Source organism: Protobothrops mucrosquamatus, unplaced genomic scaffold (assembly GCF_001527695.2).
Source record: "Protobothrops mucrosquamatus isolate PMUCROS unplaced genomic scaffold, P.Mucros_1.0 scaffold114, whole genome shotgun sequence".
Taxonomy (NCBI): domain Eukaryota; kingdom Metazoa; phylum Chordata; class Lepidosauria; order Squamata; family Viperidae; genus Protobothrops; species Protobothrops mucrosquamatus.
In genome coordinates, this window is record NW_015386486.1 from 561406 (window position 1) to 586201 (window position 24796).

Below are 24796 nucleotides of genomic sequence, written 5' to 3' on the forward strand. Positions count from 1 at the left end.
TTTTGGCTTTTATGGCCCTGCTGGAGAATACATCCTCAGATAAGGAAGATGGAAAACCAACACATCCCCAGGACTCCTTATTCACACACACTGATGCCTTCTCAGACATTCAGTCCTTAGTCCTAGGCAGAGGCACTTAATGAAGACTCGGGAGCAAAGAGCTGAACTTCACAGATCCGAGATATTAGCTAAAAGGAATGGAAATGCAAGCAGAGAGCAGTTTCTGCATCTCCTGTGTGATGTGTCTCAGCTGTACACCAGCTGGAAACTGAATGTGGCTTATTTATTGCATTCCTTCCCTCTTTAAAGTGCTGAGAATAAATCATCAAAACCCAGTTTGACCTGCATGCATGATCCACAGCTCCATGCAGAGTGCATTATAATAATAATCCAGTCTTGAAGTAACCAAGGCATGAGTGACTGAAAGACCTCCCAGTCAAAGGAGAAGGTACAATTGGTTATTGCAGGTAATCAGAAGATTATCTATGGTAAGAAATATACTGGCTGCCCATGGTATATTTAAAGTATACTGCTAAAATGTTTTACAGAAATCAGGCGTTCACTCAATTGCCACCAACAGTTACGCCTTTGTAGAATAGATGTTTCGACTGACAAAGCTTTTGGGGCCTGGCTTTAAGTTTGAATTCCTTTTATTTGAATTGACTTACTCATGTTTTGATGTTGTTTGCAGATCTGATAGGTAAATGTATTGGGGAAGATGCAAAATATGAAGGCATAAGACTTCTATTTGATGGATTGCAACAGCCAGTACTTAACAAACAGGTGGGTTCTATTTAACACACTAAGCACCTATTGTATTTAGGGGTAGAATTTTTGTCCGTTTTAATTTACAGTTTTAAAATACTGTGCAATCATTACAAGTGTGTGCACAGCTGTCTTATATTAATACAGACATATCAAACTTGCGACGTCACGTGACATCGTGCGCATGTCAGAACTTTTTTCCCATTGCCGACAATGGGGTGGGCGCGGTTTCCTGGTGACGCATCCGGTCCGTGGGCTGGCAGTTTGACACCCCTGTATTAATAGCTAGTATGCAAAACAAACTGTAAAGAAATAATGTTCTAAGTTTTAGGAATGTATTTCCAAATACTGTTTCTGTATGATAGATGTGTGGCTGAGAGAGCAGCACAATTAATAAGCATAGCTATGTTGTGTTTCTGCAATTAATAGCAGGAACATTAGTCAAAGAATTAAGCACTCCAGAATAGCAAATGTCATTAATGGGCTAAGTTAGGTTAAACTAGGCCAAATCTCTTGGCATTTCCAGACTCAGAGATTGGATGAGGCCCATAGAATGCTGTTTATGTTAGCCATAGCAGATCTGTTTTACATTTGTATCTGTAAATGAAAGTAATCTTTGTATCAGAGTGAATTGGGGGGGGGGTGTTTATGAAATGGAAAGCCTGGGGATATGAGGAGGAAGAAATGGAAGAATCTAGACATTATAATTTGCTGAGAGAAGATGGAAAAGGAGGAAAAGGGCAGAAGAAAAAGTGATCAGGAATGGAGAACTGTAGAAGATGATAAATAGATAAACAGCCAAACATAACTCTGGACAGAACTGGTAACTGTTAGAGATTCATGCCAGAAAATAAGAAAGACTTAGAAGAGAGATTTCAAAAGGAGAAGACGAGTGGATATAAAGCAGGATGAACACAGAGTATGGATGGATAGGCACCAGTGGTTACTAGTTCTCAACTTCATGCTTTGTCATTGGGCCTCTGACACATTTCCCTTTGTGAGTAAGTAGACGTAGATTACTTTCAAAATTGTTAAAGATGGATTGTAATTTATTGTGACTACTGGTTAACAGCTTACTGCATTATTATTTTTTTTAAATAATGCAGTTACTGAAATTGAGAATACATTTTAGCTAATTTTTGAAGATTCTGGTTATCTAATGAATGATAGTTCTTTGGGCTGCTAAGTTTGTGCAGACCTTTCCATGTTAAGGTAGTGTTTAAAAAGTTCAAAATTGCAACTTTTCTTTGCATTTTATTTTTAGTTAACATATGTCCTACTGGATATTGGGATTCAAGAACTATTTCCAGAGTTGAATGGTATGTTGTAACACAAACAGTTCTAATTTATCTGATCAATGATGTAAAACAGCGGCCCCCGACCTTTTGGGCACCAGGGACTGGTTCTGTGGAGAGAGGTTTTTCCGCAGACCGGATGGGGCATGGTTTCATGTGCTGCCTGCATCCTGCAGATGGGGCTTTGCTTGTTTGCCCGGCCTGGTTTCTGGCATGCCATGGATTGGGGGTTGGGGATCCCTGATATAAAATACTAGTGTAGGCCAAATATCTTTTGCGCATAAGATTTGCTTCCTCTAATTAATTACTTTTTTTTTTTACTCAAAAAAGAACTAAATGAATTAAAGCATTGTAGAAAAGATGAGTTGGAGGAATCTTACTAGTTGTCTAGTCCAGGGGTAGGCAACCTTGGCTCTTTTATGACTCGTGGACTTCAACTTCCAGAATTCCTGAGTCAGCCATGCTGAGGGGACAGGGAGAGGTTTCCATGCTGAGCCATGCTGGCTCAGGAATTCTGGGAGTTGAAGTCCACAAGTCATAAAAGAGCCAAGGTTGCCTACCCCTGGTCTAGTCCAACCTCACTGCAGAAATCCATTAAACCATTCCTGATGTTGGCATTCAGCCTCACTTTGAAAAATCTCCAGTAAGGGAGAGTCCCGCCACTTGTACTGGGAAGATTATTTCATTGCTTAACAAGTCTTCGTGTCAAGAAATCCCTCCAACCTGAATTGGATTAATTAGGGTGGACTTTTCAGCATTCCTCTCCCCACCTTCATTGTAATATAAATGTATTTATTCAGCCATTATTAAATCAAATGTTCCTTCTAGAGACATCTTTGAGGTTTTATAATAATAAAAATTATTAAAGGAAAACATAATTGCTTTAATGTGTCTCTAGTGTAGCAACTGTTGCAGCACTTAATGACAATTGTTTCCTTTTGAGACAATGCAAAAAGAATAATGTTCTTCGTTACTGGTATTTGAATTATGTTTTGCTCATCATCAATTTATTTCTGCACCCCACTTTTTGTTACTTAGGTTAGAAGCTTCATTGGGAAAACACTCCAATATAGGAAGTTTTTTTAAACGAGTTGTATTTTTCCACTAAATTCTATTTTTCCACTGTATTTTATTTAGATGTAAGAGCACATTTGATGTTTGTTGTAGACACATATAAATAATGTATATAAACAAATAGGAATGTTTTAATTAAAGTGTTCACTACTGCAGAAAATATTATCAGGATCACAATCTTTTTGAGTTTCCCACTTAGTGATTGCAACCAATGTAGTGTTTACACGTGAGGTATCCACACTGGAATGAATTAAAATTGCAGGGAAGCTTGTACAGGACCCCAGTCATTGCAAGGCGGAGCTTTTGTGAAGTATCCTAATAGGTAGTGGCCCTTAATTCATCAGTGCAGAAAGGGAGATCGGCCAAAATGGATTTTTTATTATGCCAATTCTGAAATGATTTTTTAGAATATCACTGTAAAGAACTTAAATAGATAATATTTAATATTACGGCTTTACAATGGTACCTTGGTACTCATTGTTAATTGGTTCCAGAAGGCATGATGAGTACCAAAAAGATTTTTCCCATAAGGAATAATGTGAGTCACAAGGCAGCTGATATCATCAAATTTTAGCTTGTGCATTGAGTATCAAATAAACGATAAGTACCAGGACAAAATGTTCATGTCAGAACACATTGAGTACTAAATTCGATGAGTTTCAAAGCAGTTGAATACCAAGGTACCACTGTATTATTATTACTTATATTTATTGTACTAATTAGTGGTGGTCTTTTCATTGGCTGTTATATTTTCTCTGCCCTCCTCCCCCATTATTTTTCACAGGTTGAAAAGAATGGTTCCTTTATCTTATCAAGATCACATACAGATCAAGATAGTGAATTAACTCCGTTGACTGCTGTGTGCTAATTTAATGACTAGGTTATTTGTTTAGTCTTGTATATTTGTTTGTACATATAATTAACCTTTATTTCGGAAAACAAAAACTTTTACTCAAGAAAGATTGATTAAAGCCTATTGTTTATTGAATCTCAGGAAAATTCCATTATTTATTCTTCTGAATAATTTTCGCTGAGAAAAAATGCAGAACGTAACTTTGAAAGATTATTCAGACTTCATTCATAAAGACTTTTGCATTAACTGAAGATCATGTACAGAACCAAAAATGAAAGAATGCTCTTTTTATTAAACAGATTTTACAGAAATTGTTGCATAACACCATTTACTGTCACCGGCCACTTTTCATGAATAACTTCATTGGAATTCTCCAGCCATGCTTTGTGCTGTTATTCAGATGCAAATGGAAATCTGTGATTTATATTTCCGCCATTTGTGATGTCCCCCAGAGGATAATCATTTGCTTTTTTGGATCACTTAAATTGTTTTTAAAAATCAAAGATGCTACATATATACACATTATATACATAAATCATATACATATTGTATGTAGTGAATTTCAAAGGATTCCAGCTACTCCAAGAGCAATTAAGAATTTACATGCCGGCTTCTGAAAGTCTGCAGGAACTAAGTGTTGAGCAGCTGAAGTCTAAAGAGTCTGAAATAAGGTTAAAATTAAAGAATGAAATATAAAAGTGAAATGCATAATCCCCAGGTCAAAAAAAGTTGTGCTTGGAATAAAGTCCCAGCCGAAAATATCACACGACCTTCAACTGCTGGATAAACCTTTCCCATTCTTTTGATGTAGTCACCAACAATGGAAATATCAAGATTACCTGTTTAAAACAAATTGTTTAAATAACTTAATTATTCCACATTATCCAATTATGAACTGCCTATAAATGATCTGTGTTAAATAGATTTCAAACAATGAAATTGTTTGACATAGCCACTGTTAAATTCCTTGTCTTAGTACAATACAATAATCTCACATCTCCTTGCCTTCTACTATGATAGTATATTCCTAGGACAGTCTTCAAAGATTAGGTTACATTATTCTTACAACAAATAGAGGTCACACTGTGTAAAGGGAATAATTTCATTTTTGAAAAGTAATCACATTTGTACTTTGCCCAGGGAATCTGTAGCCAAGTATATCTGGTGGTTCTGTTCCCATGCAACCTTCATTTTATATCACCCAGGAGCCTAGTTTTTAGTAGATTAGTTTGAGAATAGTGACTGATTCACTCAGTGCTCTGCTGTGAAATTAACAGCTGAGTAAGCATTTCAATCCGGCACTCCCCAACGTCAGTCAGATACTTTAGGCATTGTAAAATACTGGCTTTTAACTTTAATATTGTTTTTTTTTTTAAAAAAAAAAACCTGCACAGGATTCATTTATGGCTATTTGAAATGGAAAATACTCAAAAGTTGATCAATTTTATATAGCAGTCAATCTCATTCAAGGCAACTCTGCTAGAGTTGTGTTTTTATGGTTGAGTTTTTATGGTTGAGTTTGAATGCTAGTGTGCATTTTCTTGAATGGCTGCCACTGTCCTTGCTGTTGGTCTTACGCATATTAAGATTTCTCTGTCTTTCTATTCCTAGACTTTATAAACTGCACACACAGCATCGGGAGCCTGAAGAGGTTTGTTGCTGTAGTTGCACAACAAGGAAGCAATACCAACCCTGCCACTAGATGTAGAAGAGCAGTGGAAATCTTTAGGGAGAAACTTGAGGCCTTCTAGTCTCCAACTGCATTTTTTATACACAAATCAAGTAGAGTTCCCTAGCTCAGTGGTTCTCAACCTTTTTAATGCCGCGACCCCCAACCGGTCGTACGTCGAGGACTAAACCGGTCTTAAGTCGAGGACTAAACCGGTCGTAAGTCAAGGACTAAACCGGTCATAAGTCAAGGACTTTCCCTGCCCGGGAGCGCCGCGCATGCGTGGTTCCGCCCCCTGCGCCGGCCGAGGTGTAGCTGGCAAGCGGCAGAGACGGAGCAGGCCGACCACCAGCTGGCCCAGCTCAAGGGAGGTAAGGCACCCGCCGGAAAAGGAAAAAATGGCGGACAGCCTTGCTTGGTGACCCCTGTGAAATGGTCGATCGACCCCAAATGGGGTCGCGACCCATAGGTTGAGAACCGCTGCCCTAGCTAGTTTATAAATAAACCTGTGTTAATAGCTTGAACACAAATGCTGCTTGATTATTTTATTTGGAAGTAAAAGAGACAAAGATGATAGCAATAGTAGTAGCACTTTAAACTTATATACCATTCCCTAGTGCTTTACAGCACTCTCTAAGCAGTTTAAAGAGTCAGGATATTGCCCCCCAACAATCTGGATCCTCATTTTACTGACCTCAGAAGGATAGAAGGCTGAGTCAATCTTGAGCCGGTCAGGATTGAACTGCTGGCAGTCAGCAGAATTAGCCTGCAATACTGCATTCTAACCACTACACTACCACGGCTTTTGATCAAAGATGACACTTCGATCAAGTTATGTATTTTTATCTCAAATCTTGCTTTACAGGGAAATGGTGATGCCACTTGCACTTCTACTTTCCCTCTTGCATAATAGCCCAAATCAAACTGAATTAAATATTTTCTGCTGCAGTTTGAAAAGGGGGACATAGAAATTGTAGCATGATAGCAATATTGTCCTTAGTTATGTCATGTGGATTCATTTCAGGGATATGAATTCCAGTACTTCCATACTTAGTCATTCTAAGTGCATTGCCATCTGCTAATCACCAGAAAGGCTAATACTTACCACTACTGTGGTTACTTGAATCTCCCTTTAGCATGTGATAACCATCACCACCAGCAGCAAGGAAAGAAGGTAAAAGCAATTTGTAGGTCTTTTCCTTCTCAAGTGGAACATATGTTGGTACTCTGCACTCTGTGCAAAGAACATTTAAGCTGACCACCCTGTTTCCTGGCTTTCGGGAGAGATCGTACACCACTTTTATGCCTATTAAGAAACACAAGTCACAAGTGTTTTAGGTACCATCTCTTGCAAATCTCTTGTTTGTATCTCTAAAAAATATTAATAAATGGTTGTGTTATTCGTGGCTTTTGGGAATAGACAAATAGTAAAAGCAGATTCACAGTACCATGGATGCAAGCCTGCTTACAAAAGACTTGTACTAGCAGAAAGGGAGAAGTTATTTTTAATTCATTCTAAGGTGTTACTTTGTATCCGTTCCAGATTGGCATAGAAGATGATGGTGATGGTTACAGGAAATTCCCCTCCTCCAATTTTCTTTTCCTTCCCCCGCACACACACTTTTCTTTTAAACCATGGCAGGAGTGCCTAAATCTAATACGCATGTGCATTTCTAGCTTTACTGCTTATGGAAATTAGGGCAGGAAGTAAAATAAATATACTGCTTAAAAAAAATAAAGGGAACATTTTAACATGGAACTGAAGGAGTTTGCGTTCCCTTTATTTTTGTGAGCAGTATATATTTCTGCAGAATTGCAAAACAGACAATTGCCCTATTAAAATAGAAAAATAATAGACAACATAATTTTTCAGCGTAATTTTCCGTTTTTGAAAAGGTTTTTAAATCAGGAGTGACTAATTCCTCTTTATAAGAATTTACCACAAAAGAGTGCAGAGGTAATAGTTACAATTGCTGTTTTGCCATGGATTACTATTGTTAAGTGGGCCTTAGTTAAGTAAATAAAGGGGTGAATGAGTAAATATTTCTCATTTGTCCACCTCCAATTCAAAAAGGGTGTAACGCTAAGAACTGACCTGCCATTCACAATCATTTTTCTCTTCATCCTAGCATTTAAATAGTGAAACAGTTTGTTTAGGATTTGGCTGCAGCAATACCGTTTTTATAGCACAATGCAGCTCCGGGGAAAGAAATTAGGACAGGAGTTTAAAGTAGACCACAACTGTATGGCTTGGATTGATTCTCATCTCTTCTACCAAGGTTAGATGAATATCTGTGCTGAATTACACCTGGCCTGCCCTGGGATCTGGACTTCAGCTTATTCTGATGCACATCCCTATGAAAATCCCAACCATAATTTCTTTGAAGCTTATGTGCCTTCCCCCCCCCCCCCGTCTCTCTCCCTAACAGTTCTGCAGCAACATAAGGAAAGGTGAGTAATGGGGCCTCCAGTATTTTGTGTTTGTTTACATCCAATGCTATTTAAGCAGGAAGTCTGAGGCAGATTCTTATTTCCTGTTACCTGGCTCCTTAGTGACACGCACACCTCTAGAACGATGCCCCTGCTGGAGATAAATCATTCTCCCCAGGGTTTTGGAGCAAGAGAAAATGAACTGTTAATGCTTGATAAAAAGAAGACTTTTGCACTTAGTGCTGGCAATCGATGAAGATAGCTAACCTGAGACCTGAAGCAATTCACCCATTCCTTGCCCATGTCGGTGAACACTGTGCTCAAATGCTTGTTTTAGAGCACAACCTTTGATCTGTAGCAAGTCGAAAGTTCCTCCAAATGGCAATACTGCTGTCAGTTCCTCCAAGGTAATAGTGCCTGAGTAGAACACAACACTGTTATACAGTAATAAGTCATATTATGCAAATTTTGTTCATTTTTAAGGCATTGTGGTATTGGTTAAGTAGAAGACAGCCAAATCTTATCCCACAATGAGACTGCCTGCCAGACCTGAGAGTAGTCCTTATCTTTAATGGTATTATAGGAATGACCTTGGGAGACAGGAGCAAGATCCAAGGACTAGAAAAACCATCATGCAAAAGGAATCTTAGCCTTCAAAAGAAAAAGGGGTCTGGGAAGCATCTCAGAAGGGATCTTCCCTAGTTTCCTGGGAAGTTAAAGGAAAGGAGGGAAGAAATGTTCTCATACTTGAAAGGTTCTGCAAATGCAACATTACAATAAAGATATTATAATTGTGCTTCTTGTCTGGGTGACCTCAACAGGCTAAATTATCTTCCAATCTAGTTTGCAACTTAGATGTGCATCTGGTTTGCATCTTAGGCTAAAAGTGGCAGGTCACCATTCATATGAAGGGTAGGAATGTTAATTTTATTTCTGTGATTTCTACCCATGCCATCATTGTAGTATAAAAAGCAAATTACATTTAAAGAACAAGTTAAACACAATAAAAAGATAATAATGTGCAGTTTAAAGTATCTGAAAATCTGTAAGCAATGTTTTTTAACGTGCATAAAAAATGATTAGGTTTCAAGAGAAAAACTAGTAGTGCCACAGAGGGTTTGGACAAGATGTTTACAGCAAACTAATAGAAACATATAAATAAGATGCTCTCTAAAGGTCAATCTGATAGTGTTTAAATATTAATGGAAGAAGGGGATTTTTTTCTCTGTAAAGCAGTGTTTCTCAACCTTGACAATTTTAAGGCATGTGGACTTCAACTCCCAGAATTCCACAGCCAGCATTGCTGGCTGTGGAATTCTGGGAGTTGAAGTCCACATGCCTTAAAATGATCAAGGTTGAGAAACACTGCTGTAAAGGAAGCTGCAAAAGAGGGATATTTGTTAATTTTCATCATCAGACAATAATCATGGTAGCTTTGGACAGCATGTTCACCCAGACTAAATATGAGATATTCAAACAGGATAAGGTCAAGAGCTAAAGCTTCACAGCCTGGCAATTTTTTTAAAAAGCATGACAGTAGTTGAATAGAGTGGATACAAGTCCAAATTTAAATATTGGCATACAACAAAGAGAAACTGAAGTGGCATTGTGTAGATGCTCTTGAAATTACACATACCATTATTGGTTCGTTCATCAATGGGTGACCGTATTCCGCCACCATTGACAATGCACATGGAAACATGATTCCACTCATTATCATCTGGATGTCTCACATTATTGTAAATCTAAAAACATTCACAAAGAAAAAAAATGTGAATTAAACCTCCACTATCCTTTTCACTTAACTTTAAGGACATCAGTGTATCAAAAGTAGAAATCTTGCGATGATATCTAGCAGCAGAGCTATTTTCCACTGACATTATTGTAAATCTAAAAACATTCACAAAGGAAAAAACTGTGAATTAAACCTCCACTATCCTTTTCACTTAACTTTAAGGACATCAGTGTATCAAAAGTAGAAATCTTGCGATGATATCTAGCAGCAGAGCTATTTTCCACTAACAAGCCTATAGTAAAATAGTTGTGTTACAAGTCTTTCTTCCTTGCAGCACCCCCTCCTCAAAAGGGCCCCTTCTGTCTGACAATGTGATTTTCAAAGAGCTTCCACTGATACCAATGGGAGCTCTTTTTTTTTTTTTTGAGAAAGACATAAAATTGAATAGAGAGGGTTTAGCTCGTTCCTCTTCAGCAGTAGCTTCATTTTAGATTGCCTTTAACAAAGCTTCTGGAGCGTTACTGAAATTTTTTTGAGGAAAAAAAATATTTATCCTGAGCAGCTCCTCATCTGAGATAAAGATTATTTCCCATGTTAAGGCAAGGTGGTCCACACCTGTAGAGAAGCAGGAGGATGGCTGTAGAGAAACTGTGGCTCTGAAGGAGAAGCTGCTGGGTTATGTTGGGCCACCCAGCTGACTGCATTTTGTCTGCACGCTGAGCATACCTTCTTTTAAGCACAATACGATTTCTAGGTACATAAATTTGTTCATGCCATTAGTTATTCCTGTCAAGAACTGTGCACCAAAGATGGTGAGGCTGGGCGAAGAAGCACCACAGCATGACAAGGCTTGTGGTAAGGTAAGAAAGTGGCAGGATGGAGAGTGTGACAACAAAGCAGGGGGAGGAGGACCTGAAATTAGGGCTGCTACAAAGAGTAGCAGCAGTAGGAATGAAGACAAGTAACTGGTTGGGACTTTTGGAAATGATGCTGGCAAGGAGGAAGAGGAAGGAAAGCCAAACAAGATGTGAGGGAGAAAAATCAGAATGTAGGGCATCCGTGATGTAAAGAAAGCAAAACAAGAAGAAAAAGGCAGGGCTTGAAACAAGATAGGGAACTAAAATCAGACATGGTAGACATTTTGCCAAGCTACCGTGTTTCCCTGAAAATAAGACCAGATCTTATTTTATTTTTTTGCCTCCAAAAGAGGCACCAGGTCTTATTTTCGGGGTAAGCCTTACCTCACCTCCAGCACCGACAGCCCCACCCAGCCAGTCCACTTGTTCTGGGGCCACAGTTCTGCAGCTGCATTCGGGTCTGCATTTTACAGTCAGGCCTTTCCAGAAGGCCTAAGCAACCGAGTACCGAGCTATGGATTGAATCCATAGCTTGGTGCTTGGCTGCTGAAGTCTTGCAGAACCGAGTTATGGATTGAATCCATAGCTCGGTTCTTGGCTGCACAGACCTTCTGGAATGCCCTGTGACTGAGAAATGCAGGCCTGGCTGCAGAAGAGGCCTCAGAATAAGAAGTGGGCCGGCAAGGAAAGTCCTGGCTGCAAGGAGTAGGTGCAGGGCGGTGGAAGAGCTCCACGCCACCACCTCCATCCTAGCTTGATTTTTAGGTGTGTGCCTCACCCCAAAACTAAGGCTTATTTTTGGGATAGGGCTTATATTAGGCCCACCCCCAAAAATCAAGCTAGGGCTTATTGCTGGTGTAGGCCTTACTTTCGGGGAAACACAGTATAAAGGGTTTCTAAGGCAAGGCCTGTGCACCCTGATCTATCATCATCACCCTGCAGCTACAAAAACTGGCAGCTGTTGGCCAAAATAACAGCTACTCCTTTCTGATTTGGATCCAATCCTTACTAAGGTTATTTGGACACATTCCAGCCTTAGCTGTGCATGAATAAAACTTCAGGATTAATTCTACACATTAATAGTCTTCCCGAGACTATGGAAGTTCCTGATTTCAATGTTAAGGGTGTGTACCTCACACAGTAAGCAACGTACCTTTAATTCTGTTTCAGATCATCAAGTACAGAACCAGTTATTTGTATTCTAATTTGTTAGTTCCTTACCACAGCATCACAAATTAAGTTTCCCAAATTGCACTCATGAAAGCGGCAGGCTTGAGTCGTTCCATTCAAGTAAACAATTGTTTTCCCTATTTCTTGTGAAGAATAATTACGTAGCTGGATCTTCATTTTGTTAACTTCTGCTTTCACAACTTGATCTAAAACAATAATAATAAAATCCAGATAGCTATGTTTATATTTATAAGCGTTAATGAAAATAGGTTGGTAACCATGTCACATCATTTATTTCCCGAGCAATGCAGCAATGGAGGAAGTCTGATAATTGTAGTTATATCAAAAATTGTAGATTTCAAGTGCTTTGGATGCAGCATTGAAAAACATTTGAGCCCCCAGATATCCCTATAAATTCTACTTCTGATTACTGTATTTCCTCATTTTCTTCAGTTTAGCAATATATGTGTCAACGCTGCAAATACTGTATATTCTTGCTTTGACAATGTGCAGAACTGTCTGGTATTTATATAGTTAAACCAGCAACTGGGAAAGTGGGCGGAGCATAAGGATAGCCCGGGAGAAAGAAACCGGAAGTAAATCACATCTTCCAAGTTGATTGGAAGATGTGAACCATGACCCTACAACAAGGGAGTGGAAAATGCTTGGAATGTTATGCCTAACGGAAGAGAAGCAGACCTAAGCATTCCACCATGCTGTACTGACGTATTGTAACCTTAATAAATGCTTTTAGGAGAAAACATGCCTGAAAGTCCTTTTAAGTGTTTCGTTACTCAGACACATGACAATATGTGGTTTTTGTGTGTGTGTGTGTGTGTGTATTAGTGAAGGTGCAGAATCAGTTTGTTGCTGTCAAGGTTAAACAACATGGAAAACCTTAGTTGTTCTTCAAATCCCTTGAAAACATGCTATGTATATGCTGCCTTGTACTATATTTTATATTTTTAAAAAGACTCATAACCAGGGCTTTTTTTCTCATAGAATGCCCAGAACGGAGTTCCCACACCTTTTTTGGATGGAACCTTGTAGGGCAAGGCGGGTTGTATGATGTGTGTGAGTTCCAGCATCTTTTTTTTTTTTTTAGAAAAAAAGCACTGCTCATAACTATCTTGTTGATATTATGCAGATGGTTTTTAGCACGCTTCTCCTGGAGAAAATCAATCAATGCGGCTAATGGCATAATAGTATTAGTATTAAGTTTTGAAAGATCATATTTACTCAGTTGATACTTAAAGACATTTCACATCCATTCCCAATTCCATACCTTCAGAAATATCCTTATTCAACAAAATGGGATTTCCAGATGCTTTGATTACATTTCCTTTATCATCGAATATGACATTCAAATAGCCGAGATATTTTCCAAAGGCATATGCCTGAACAACAGGCACTTGACGTCCATCATCAGATTGCACCATAAATGGGTAATTACCTGCTGCCACTTCAGTGGAAGGTGGACTTCCTAAAAAAAAGGAACCAGGGCAAGAATGGTCTTCAAAACTCTGAATACAGAACACACAAATTGACAGAGATTTCATATGAATAAAATGGTGACCTATTTACTTATTATATTTTTTTTCAAGTCAATCAATCCCAAAGAGAATATCAATGGTTGACTAATGCTGTACGTTGCCAACCTTTCCAGATTCCAAAATGAATCTCTAGCCAAGGACCTTTCCTCAGCTGCCTCCCCAAGGCATTCCTGATCAGAGCAACAAGATTTTTTGGCTTTGCTCCCTAGACTCAAATGCAATTGGAGTAAAAAGCAGAGCAAAGCACAGATAATTTATTTCTCAAGTGGATTTCCCCCACTTCCTTGAATCATGTCAGTGTTATTGAGGGATTTTTTTTCTGTGCAGGGAGTGCCTCTACTTTGGAAAATCACGCTGTTGGAATGCTTGCTTATTTATTTATAATATCTATATAGCCCATCCTAAGCAGGAAGGATGCTAGGTGAGACACACATACACAAACCTACAACCTACCTATTAAAAACCTAAATAAATTGCTGAAAGCCTCACAGGCACCTAATAGCTTAAACCAGTGGTTCTCAACCTTTTTAATGCCGCAACCCCAATCGGTCGTAAGTCGAGGACTAAACCGGTCGTAAGTCGAGGACTAAACCGGTCGTAAGTCGAGGACTACCCAACCGGTCATAAGTCGAGGACTTTCCCTGCCCGGGAGCGTCGCACATGCGTGGTTCCGCCCCCTGGCAAGCGGCAGAGACGGAGCAGGCCGACTATCAGATGACCCAGCCCAAGGGAGGTAAGGCACCCGCCGGAAAAGGGAAAAAAATGGTCAAAGAAAATGGCGGACAGCCTTGCTTGGCGACCCCCGTGAAATGGTCGATCGACCCCAAATGGGGTCCCGACCCACAGGTTGAGAACCACTGGCTTAAACAAACCTAAAAGTCAAATTGAAGGTGAAGCACCATCGCTTTGGCTTATTTATGAAATGCCAGGAGGACAATCTGTCTGCAGGAAGATTGTTCCTAGAAAGGGGGCCACCACCAGGAAAGCCTGTCACCAGGTCCAACAAGAGCCACCACCACCCCCGGCAATAAACTCTCTGAATGAGAGACTGGATGGGCAGATTCAATTCTGGCACAGTATTGTGTCATATTAAAGGTTCAACTGAAATAAAGAACAACTTTGAGAATTCAGCCAGGTGTATAGGTGCTCATATTTTTTAAAAACAAATGACATAGTATGACTAGCTAACACAGCTAGTCTTCAACTTGCAGTCATTTGTTTAGCAAAGTTTTGATAGCACTGAAAAAAGTAGTTTAGGACCAGTCCTCCAGACTTAAGTCCATTGTAGCATTCCTATGGTCATGTGATCCAAATTCCAATGTTTGGCATCTGGCATGTACTTACAATTATTACAGATACTGGGGTCATGTGATCGCCATTTGTGATCATCCCAACTAGCCTTCGACAAGCGAAGTCAATGGGGGAAGCTGGATTCGCTTAATGATGACATGATTCACTTAACAACTGCAGTGATTTGCTTAACAACCATGGCAAAATGGTCATAAAATTGGGTGTGATTCCTAAAGCAACCCCCTTGCTTCCCAAGGGAAATTCTGCTCCCAGTTGTGGTTGTAAGTCAAGGGCTATTTGTATTGCCATTTGTCTGGTAAAGAGAAAGCCCAAGCTGAGGACTGAGAGAAAGTGAAAGGGGAAGACTGGTTCAAGCCAACCTTTCAAAGCCATCTTCTACCTCTGGTGGAGAACTACCTCTGGTGGAGCTTCCCTCAGGCTTTCCAGCTGAGCATGACAGCTGGGAAACCAAGGAGGTGACTTCTGGGAAAGGAGAAGGACTGACTCAGCTTCCTCAGTTGGGGCTAGCAATCCGGACTCATCTGTTGAGGCCATGAGGCATAAACTGCTACTGCCAGGCAGCCTATCACTTTTATTGGGCAATATAACTTGATTATATTGAATGTGGAAGAATCGAATGGGATCAAAAGAATCATTTGCTTTAAAGCCCTATCTCTGAGAGCCTTAAAGAGCAAGCATGAGTAAATTAGTCCCTCTTCCAGCTGTGCTGGTGTATCTGTCTTTTGTCTCCTGACATTGCAACTTCTCCTTTGCTTGCCAACTCTTTACCTAAAAACATAATTTCTATTAATAATCCTAGTTGTTGACTGGCACTAAGACTGAAGAGTTTATTTATTAGGAGGAAAAATGGTTTAAGGTGTACAGCAGTGCTTAAGAGTTCCTGGCAGTAAATCCTTTAAGCAGCTCCATGGCTGTAATGAGATCCAAGAAGAAAGGAGTCAGTGATTTAAGAACATAATGGCATGTTCCAGATCTGGGCCCACACATGTTTTTAATCATCTCTTCTCTTTTCCTCTCAGATCCAGATTACTGCCTCACCCAAGGCTTTATATCCATTTGTATTTTGAAGCTCTTGAGCCATTTTAGAAAGCTTAAAGGCAAGACCAAAATGAATCCTCCTGAACCATGTCACATTCCACATTACATTCCTGATCCTTGGAAATAAAAGAGTAGCTGGAGGAAATCAATACTGAAAAATCTTCATGCAGAAACAGAATATGTAATCTTATGTTTTGGATCCTGACTTTGAAAAACTGGAACATGGAGGAAATAAGATTTTTTTTTTAAAAAAAAAGACATATTCCAAAACAAAATAGAGTAGAGTAGAGTAGAGTAGAGTAGAGTAGAGTAGAGTAGAGTAGAATTCTTTATTTGGCTACATGTAATTGGAAACCCAAGGAATTTGTCTCAGGTGCAGAAACTCTCAGTGTACATGTACATTGTACATGCAAACCAGATTATTATGTATAAACACAAAAATGAGAGATCACAGCTGCCAGTTCTTTAGCTGCCATTGGCCTTTAATGTGCCTTATTCAGCGATACCACACCTGCATATAACTGATCACCAACTGTTTTATTGTATTTTCTAAAGGTGCTAGGTTATTTTGAGACTGAAGATTAAATCAACAAATATTTCAGCCTGAAGTATTTATCCAACCTGAAAGAGTTATCAAAACATTGATGAGTTTCTTGGAAAAACCTTCTCACAACATTTTTTTTTTTAATTTCCTCCCTAGTCAGCCAGCCAGCCAGCCACTTCCTGTCATGAATGCTTCTTTCTGCCTCCTGGGTCAAACATTCCTATTTGCCACAAAACTACACTTTTCGACAGCTCCAGAAGGCATTTATTAATAGCACCCCCCAAAAAAAACCCCTCAAGGAGTAAATGGTGCTGTTATTCAGCTACTTTTCAAAAAAGAAAATCCAACTTATTGAAATCGGTTCTAGAGTATACTCAGATGAAGTTGTCTGCATTAATGGACATCGGTTTCTGTGACAAAAGATAAGTGGATATTTTAGTATAGCTGGGTTTTCTAGAAAACTCAGCAATTTTGGAGTATATAAATAATATGTTTCAAACTGGGAGAAACCAGAGGCCAGGCTGGATTCCAGACAATGGCAAGAGCCAAGTAAAACCACAAGGAAGTGACTAGTCCACAGGCCAAATTTGCTAAACAAGCTGCGTACATATAAAGTAAGACATTAGCATGTTCACATGTGTGTTATAGCTGCCCATCTTAAAAACAACTCCAAGTGGCTTACAGCGAATAATATAGCAAAAAAAAAAAAACCAGTATGAAACCAGTAAAAATAAAACTAGAAATAGAATAAAACTGCCACCCATCCACTCTTCATGCATGCGCCCACACTTTCATCCCACCCTGCTCTTGCCCTAACCCCACACCTGGTGGAACAGCAGGGTCTGCCAACACCCGAACTTAGATCATGTCACCACAGTGACTCTGCAACTGTTGTGAAGTGTGAGGAGTGTTCATAAATCACATTTTCGAGCACTATTATAATAACTTTGAATGATCATGAAACATATGGCCACGTCAAGAACTCCCTGTAAGCTGTTCTCCTTCAGAACCCTTAAACATTTCAGATGAAGAAAAGTTTGCTACACTCACTGAGCATTTCTATTAAGGGGTGTAAAGTTGTGGCAGGGGGAAACAAACAAAAGAGGAAATTTACATTGACAAATATATTCTAGAACAAAGATAAGACATGAATACAAGAAAAAAAAATTAAGGGAAGACAGAAAAAGCAAGGAATATTAGGCCAAGTTCCAGCATTTTGGTATCCCTTAGCCAAGTAAAACCAATGAACTTCCTGAGACCATATTAAAGCTCTAATGCCTAACAAACATAAAAGCAAACTATACACCAAGCTGAATTTATAAAATATGCCCTTATATATCTCATGACCTTTCTTTCTATATACTACTCAAACCAATAGAAAGGAGGGATTCATAACAGATTTATTTAGGGTTGCCAGGTGTCCACTATTTGAGTGGACAGTCCGCTTTTTTCACATTATGTTCACTATTTTTTTTCACAAAATAGTGGACATTTTTTTTATTCAAAAGCTTTATGATGAAATGGTACGTAATCTAAAGCTGTACAGTCTACTTTTTTTACTACTTAACCCCCCCCCCCCGCTTGTCCGCTATTTTTTGGAAGCAGACCTGGCAACCCTAGATTTATTAGTAAATTTACTTAGGATTATAGTTGTCCAAACTTTTCTATTTATATAAGCAAGTGATATTTATACAGATAATGTAAATACATACTGACTTTCTTAGGTGGTTGGTAAAATACTTGGCACTCTAATTGCTAAGTTATATAAAAATCCTATTTTGTGAAGGAATAACATACCTGTATAAAGAAATGTGTTCGTATGTCCCCCAACCACAACATCCACACCTTTAACTTTCTGAGCAATGCGTTGGTCCTCAAGAAAACCAGAGTGACCAAGTGCAATGATTTTGTTGACACCCAACGTGGTAAGTTTGTTTGCGTGATTCTGCAATTCTTCAACTTCATCTCGAAACTCTAAATATGGTCCTGAAAATTCAGAAGAGGAAATATATATCGTTATTGCATTATTTACTCAGAAAGCATGTTTTACCAATGAAAATCCCTATTCTAGCAATAAAATCTATGCTACAGTTAGTACTTCATTTTTTAAGAAGTTCCTTTCAAACAAGTCAAACATCACATGTCTTGGAATTGTTTTGTAAATTTAGAGGAGAGTGTCTCAGATGTTTAATATAGTTGAATGTCCTCTATAGTTAAAATTATAGCATTTAATGTCTTCAGATTTGTCAATGGCCACCCATGTTAAAAGAGAACTAGATACATTCATTAGAATCAGATTTTCAATGCCTGTTAGTCTTCATGAGTGTTTACCCCCTCTAGGTTCAAAGGCAGCCAACCTTAAAACTAGCAGGAAGGAAGAGTGCTGTGGATGATAAGTGAGCCCAATTGTTTCTTTGGGTGTTAACAATTGTTTGGTAAGATTGTTGGTTTTAATCTCGTAAACCACTCAGAATCATTTGTGTGAGATGGGCAGCTGTATAAATAAAACAAGTGAGATCTAATGTTAAATATGAGATCTAATGCTCTCGTGTTTTTTCTGTGAGCATTCATATATGACTGACCTTTCGGCAAAACAAAATGATGAAGTGGAGAGTCCCATGGACTGACTTGGCAAGAGTCTTAAAAGGGAGGGGGGTATGTGCTCTCCCATAAAATGATTGGTTTTTGTCTTTGTATATTGCAACTGTTTAGCTTAAACCTGATTTTGTAACAGCTGGCAGCCAAGTATTTTCCTATAAGGTGATGCCATTACCAATATTTAAATTATGTGAGACAACGGGAAATTAATTTCTGCGTGCTTTTTGAAAACATCAGCTTTAAATGAATCTGTAGTACATCACATGTTCCTTAATGGAACAAACGTGAGCAATATGATGGCTTGCATGGCTTGCAAAAATGTCTCTAGATTAGAGGTCCTATCTTGCATTTGATGAAAATGGTCACATTTATAAAGTAGAATTGATGAATACATGGAGGGAAATGCAGGTATAGGTTTAATTATGATTAATTATGTGGACAAGAATATCAACCTTGCTGTCAAGCAAAATCAAGCTTTTAATAGCGAGTGCCACACAAAGTGCACTAACCAAACAGGTGGTAAGAAAATAGGGGAACTCAGGCACCACACAGGTTATGTAGAAAGTAAACACAGGGTCAGTCATAAAGGACTCAAATGTCTATACACCAATGCACAGAGTATGAACAGTAAACAGGGTGAACTAGAAATTCAGGTAAATGAGGGCAGGTATGATATTGTTGCCATTATGAAAACATGGTGGGATGAAACACACAAATGGAACACACAGCTAGAGGGATTTAAATTATTTAAAAGAAACAGACCAAATAAAGAAGGAGGTGGAGTTGCTCTTTATATAAGAAATAACTACTGTACATCTCTACAGAAATAGAGCACAATGATGAAAACTGTCTTGAATGCATTTGGGTCAATATAAAAGGGGGGGAAATGACATTGCCATAGGTGTATACTATAGGCCACCCAACCAAACAGAGGAAATAGATGAACTTTTTGCTAGTCAGCTAACTAAGGTATGTAGGAAGCACATCACAATAGTAATGGGGGACTTTAATTACCCTGACATCAACTGGGAGACAAACTCTGCACCAAGTGGAAGATCAAACAGATTCCTGACAAACCTAGCAGACAACTTTGTCTCCTAAAAGGTAGAGAAGGGAACTAGGGGATTAGCCATATTGGATCTAATCCTCACTAACAGAGATGAAATGATAGAAGGTGTTGAAGCCACAGGAACCTTGCGGGGAAGTGCAATATTGGGGGGGGATTATGCAATATTGGAATTCAACATTATGGAAACACAAGCAATAGAGCACAGTCAGACTAGAGTCTTGGATTTTAAGAGAGCTAATTTCAATAAACTTAGAGAAAGCTTGAGAAGGATTCAATGGATGAGAATCCTCAAGGGGAAAACAATTCAAGAAGCTTGGAAAATTTTAAAAAGTGAGATAATAAAAGCGCAGTCTAGCACAATACCAGCAAAGAAGAAAAATAATAGCTCTCAAAAGAAACCAGCATGTCTGCATAAAGAACTCTCTGATAAATTGAAAGATAAAAAGTGGAAAGAGGGGCACATAATTAAAGCAGAATATCAGCAAATAGTCCGAGCCTGCAAAGATGAAGTGAGGAAAGCTAAGGCTCAAAATGAACTAAGGCTTGCGACCAAAGTCAAAAATAACAAAAAAAGCTTCTTTCAACATGTAAAAAACAAGAAAAAAAATTAAGGAAATGATTGGTCCATTAGTGGGGGAAAGTGGCAAGAAGGTGACAAGCAATGGGAGAAAGCAGAACTATCTAACTCGTTTTTTGCATCTGTCTTTAAACAAAGGGAAAAAACAGTCCAACCTATCAAAAACAGTACCATAAAAATAGATTAGAAACACAAGTTAAGATAGGCAAGAAAATGGTAAGTGAGCACCTGTTCAGCCTAGACGAGTTCAAATCACGAGGACCAGATGAACTATACCCCAAGGTTCTCAAGAACTGGCAGATGTGATCTCAGAATCACTGAACTATATCTTTCAAAGATCCTGGAGCACTGGGGAACTACCAGAGGACTGGAAAAGAGCTGATGTAGCTCCCATCTTCAAAAAAGGGGGAAAAATGGATTCAGGAAACTACAGACTTATCAGCCTGACCTCAATACCTGGGAAGATTCTGGAAAAGATAATCAAATAACGAATCAGTGAACACCTAGAGGCAAACAAAGTCATTACCAAAAGCCAACATGGGTTTGTCAAAAACAGATCATGCCAGACAAATCTTATTGCATTCTTTGACCAAGTGACAAAATTAGTGGACCAGAGGAAAGCTGTGGATATAATTTACTTGGACTTCAGTAAAGCATTTGATAAAGTAGATCACAACCTACTACTACATAAGATAGAAAAATGTAGGTTAGACAGCAGCATCACCAGATGGATTCGTAGCTGGCTGACCAGCCGTACTCAGCATGTGGTCCTCAATGGAACTGCATCTACATGGAGGAAAATGTGTAGAGGGTTGCCCCAGGGCTCTGTTCTGGATCCAGTGCTCTTCAACATCTTCATCAATGATCTGGACGAGGGGATAGATGGGGAACTCATAAAATTTGCAGATGACACCAAGCTGGCAGGAATACCCAACACTCCAGAAGACAGGCTTAAGATATAGAAGGATCTTGACAGACTTGAACAGTGGGCGCTATCTAACAAAATGAAATTCAATGGTGAAGGTTCTACATTCAGGCAAGAAAACCCAAATGCACAGGTATAGTATAGGTAGTTCCTTGCTCAATAGTAGTAATTGTGAAGAGGATCTTGGTGTCCTAGTGGACAATCATTTAAAGATGAGCCAGCAGTGTGCTGCAGCTGCCAAAAAAGCCAACACAGTGCTAGGCTGCATTAACAGAGGGATAGAATCAAGATCACATGAAGTGTTAATACCACTTTACAATGCCTTGGTAAGGCCACACTTGGAATACTGCATCCAGTTTTGGTCACCACGATGTAAAAAAGATGTTGAGACTCTAGAACAGGGGTGTCAAACTCAATTTCATTGAGGGCCGCATCAGCATTGCAGTTGCCCTTGGGGGGCAGGGGTGTGTGGCCAGGGTGGGTTCGGCCTACTGGGTGGCATGGATGGAGTGGGTGTGGCCTACTGGGTGGGCATGGCCAGCTGTACATCGTTCGCATCAAGGGTGCCTGTGGGGGCCTGGGCAGGAGTGGGACAGATCTGAGGGTCTCTGGCAGAAGGGGGTGAGACCGGGGCAAGCACCAAGGCATGGTCCATTTCTTCATTCCTCACAAAGGGTGACACTTTCCCAGCATGCATCCAGGGGGCGGGGCCGACGTGGCAGGGGCTGGTTCCTCACTGTTTCTAGATGGCCTTGTGGAGCTAAGACTGAATGCATTTCAGCATAAATGGCCATCACAAAATTGTACATTGGTTCCCAGCCGGCCTGGGCCAGGGCCAAGGCAGCGGGGGCCGTTCCATCACTGTTTCCAGGATGGCTTTGTGGGCTACATGAAACCACTCCGCGGGCCGGCTCCGGCTCCCGGGTCTTGTGTTTGACATGTCTGCTCTTGAAAGAGAACAGAAGAGCCACAAAGATGATTAGGGACTGGAGGCTAAAATATAAGGAATGGTTGCTGGAATTGGGTATGTCTAGTTTAATGAAGAGAAGGACTAGGGATGACATGATAGCAGTCTTCCAATATCTCAGGGGTTACCACAAAGAAGAGGGAGTCAAGCTATCCTCCAAAGCACCTGAAGGCAAGACAAGAAGCAATGGATGGAAACTGACCAAAGAGAGAAGCAACCTAGAACTAAGGAGAAACTTCCTGACAGTTAGAACAATTAACCAGTGGAACAACCTGCCTCAAGAAGCTGTGAATGCTCCAACACTGGAAGTTTTTAAGAAGAGACTGGACAGCCATTTGTCTGAAATGGTATAGGGTTTCCTGCCTGAGCAGGGGTTGGACTAGATGACCTCCAGGGTCCCTTCCAACTTTTTATTATTATTGTTGTTGTTATTATTATTATTATTCATTAGATGTGAACCTCAGTCAACTGAACATTCAAATTGACTGGCGATGATGGTTGACACGGGTTGCTGCCAACATCCTCAGTATCAACAGGTACCTCCTTAAAATATAAGATGTTCCAAGCAGCGCAGGTTTTTTTAGTATTGCTGGAGCTATTGCAGGAAGCTGCAGTTTCTTGAAATATTTTGCAAAGTTTTTGGACATAGTTCCCAGTGCCCCGATGACAATGGGTATCACTGTTACACGTTTCATCCATAATTGCGCATTTTCGATGGCCAGGTCGCGATATTTTGTAATTTGTTCCAGTTCTTTTTCTTCGACTCTATCATCATTATCATCATTATCATCATCATCATCATCATCATCATCATCATCATCATCATCATCATCATCATCATTATCATGAATCATCGCACAGTCAGCCAGATGTTCAGACTGGATTTGGCATTTTGTCTACCTATCGAGTCCTTACCAAGGACCTGGGATAGGCAGATGTGGATGTTTGTTGGTATTACAGATATCGTCGCAGGATGAAAGCAGTTCCTAGTAAGGCCGCCTTTTGCAATTGACTAATGGCGAATTTGTCAATGCCAATGGTGTTCAAGTGGTGTTCCAGTTGTTTTGGGATTGCACCCAAGGCGCCTATTACTATTGGTACTACCCTTGCTTGCTTTTGCCACAGTCTTTCTATTTCTATTTGTAGGTTTTTGTATTTTGTTATCTTCTCCAGTTCTTTCTCATCTATTCTGCTGTCTCCAGGCACTGCCACGTTCACTATCCAGACTTTTTTGTATTTCTTATCGATAATTGTTAAGTCCGGGGTGTTATGTTGCAGGTGCTTGTCTGTTTGAAATCTGAAGTCCCAGAGCAGTTTAACTTTATCATTTTCTATGACTTTCTCTATTTTATGATCCCACCAGTTCTTGCTTACAGGCAAATGATATTTCTTGCAGATCTTCCAATGTACCATTGTTGCTACTTTGTCATGCCATTGCTTGTAGTCAGTCTGTGCGATCTTCTTGCAGCAGCTTACCAGGTGATTCACTGTTTCTTCAGCTTCTTTGCATAGGCGGCACTTACTGTCTGTTGCATCATCATCATCATCATCATCATCATCATCATCATCATCATCATCATCATCATCATCATCATCATCATCATCATCATCATCATCATCATCATCATCATCATCATCATCATCATTATTATTATTATTATTATTATTATTATTATTATTATTATTATTATTATTATATAATTATGCTTCAGATTTCTCAGTGCCACAAATGCTCAGAAAAAAAGTAAGATAAAAAAAAATACTTCTGAGTAATGCTGTGAGAGGCAGTGTGTATTTACTGATGTCTTGCTAGCTTTACCGGTAACTTTTTTAGAGCAGATCTGAAACTGAATTTGGCAAGACATTTCATATCTTTATAAATTGTCCATATTCAGTGGAACAAGGAAAGTATCTGGCAAATGAGAACTTGATACAAATGACATGAGTTATGTATCTGTATCAGACTTTGTAAAACTAGTATAAAATGTGTGATGACATCAGGATTCACACATTATCATTCCAATGTCACATTGTCTAGCTACAAATGTATGTGAGTTAAGGAGGTTCAAAATAGTTCCAATAACATAAGAATTGTAGAAATTTCTAGAATTATATTTAATGTGGTATTTATTAGAATTTTAAAAGTATGGTTTAACCATAATTGGAAAATCCTACACTGTACCCCAACATACACTTTTTCTATAGTGGAAACTTAAAAAAAGTGTTATTTGATTAAGGTAACATAAAAAAAAAAATCCAACTGGGTGGAGACAGATTATTTGGAATGCCCTGATACATAATATTTACTACTCCTATTTATTATCCTCTTCTATTAGTCAACAAATAATTGTGATACTGCTGGGTTT

General features: G+C 39.2%; 2 protein-coding genes across 2 annotated transcripts in view; one reads left to right on the forward strand and one right to left on the reverse strand.

Annotated features, from left to right (window-relative positions):
* Positions 1-4055, forward strand: part of SNX14 (sorting nexin 14) — a 39329-nt gene extending 35274 nt beyond the window's left edge. Inside the window, exons 26-28 of the mRNA XM_015812865.1 lie at positions 692-783; positions 2030-2084; positions 3919-4055. Coding sequence (XP_015668351.1) covers positions 692-783; positions 2030-2084; positions 3919-3923 — 152 coding nt within the window. The 3' untranslated portion in view covers positions 3924-4055. The remainder of the gene's footprint in view (positions 1-691; positions 784-2029; positions 2085-3918) is intronic.
* A 45-nt stretch (positions 4056-4100) lies between these two features.
* The window catches only part of NT5E (5'-nucleotidase ecto), a 34702-nt gene continuing 14006 nt past the window's right edge, over positions 4101-24796 (reverse strand). The window contains exons 3-9 of the mRNA XM_015812864.1: positions 18092-18280; positions 13134-13331; positions 11900-12054; positions 9723-9831; positions 8354-8503; positions 6762-6962; positions 4101-4826 (exon numbers count right to left, since the gene is read on the reverse strand). Coding sequence (XP_015668350.1) covers positions 4666-4826; positions 6762-6962; positions 8354-8503; positions 9723-9831; positions 11900-12054; positions 13134-13331; positions 18092-18280 — 1163 coding nt within the window. The 3' untranslated portion in view covers positions 4101-4665. The remainder of the gene's footprint in view (positions 4827-6761; positions 6963-8353; positions 8504-9722; positions 9832-11899; positions 12055-13133; positions 13332-18091; positions 18281-24796) is intronic.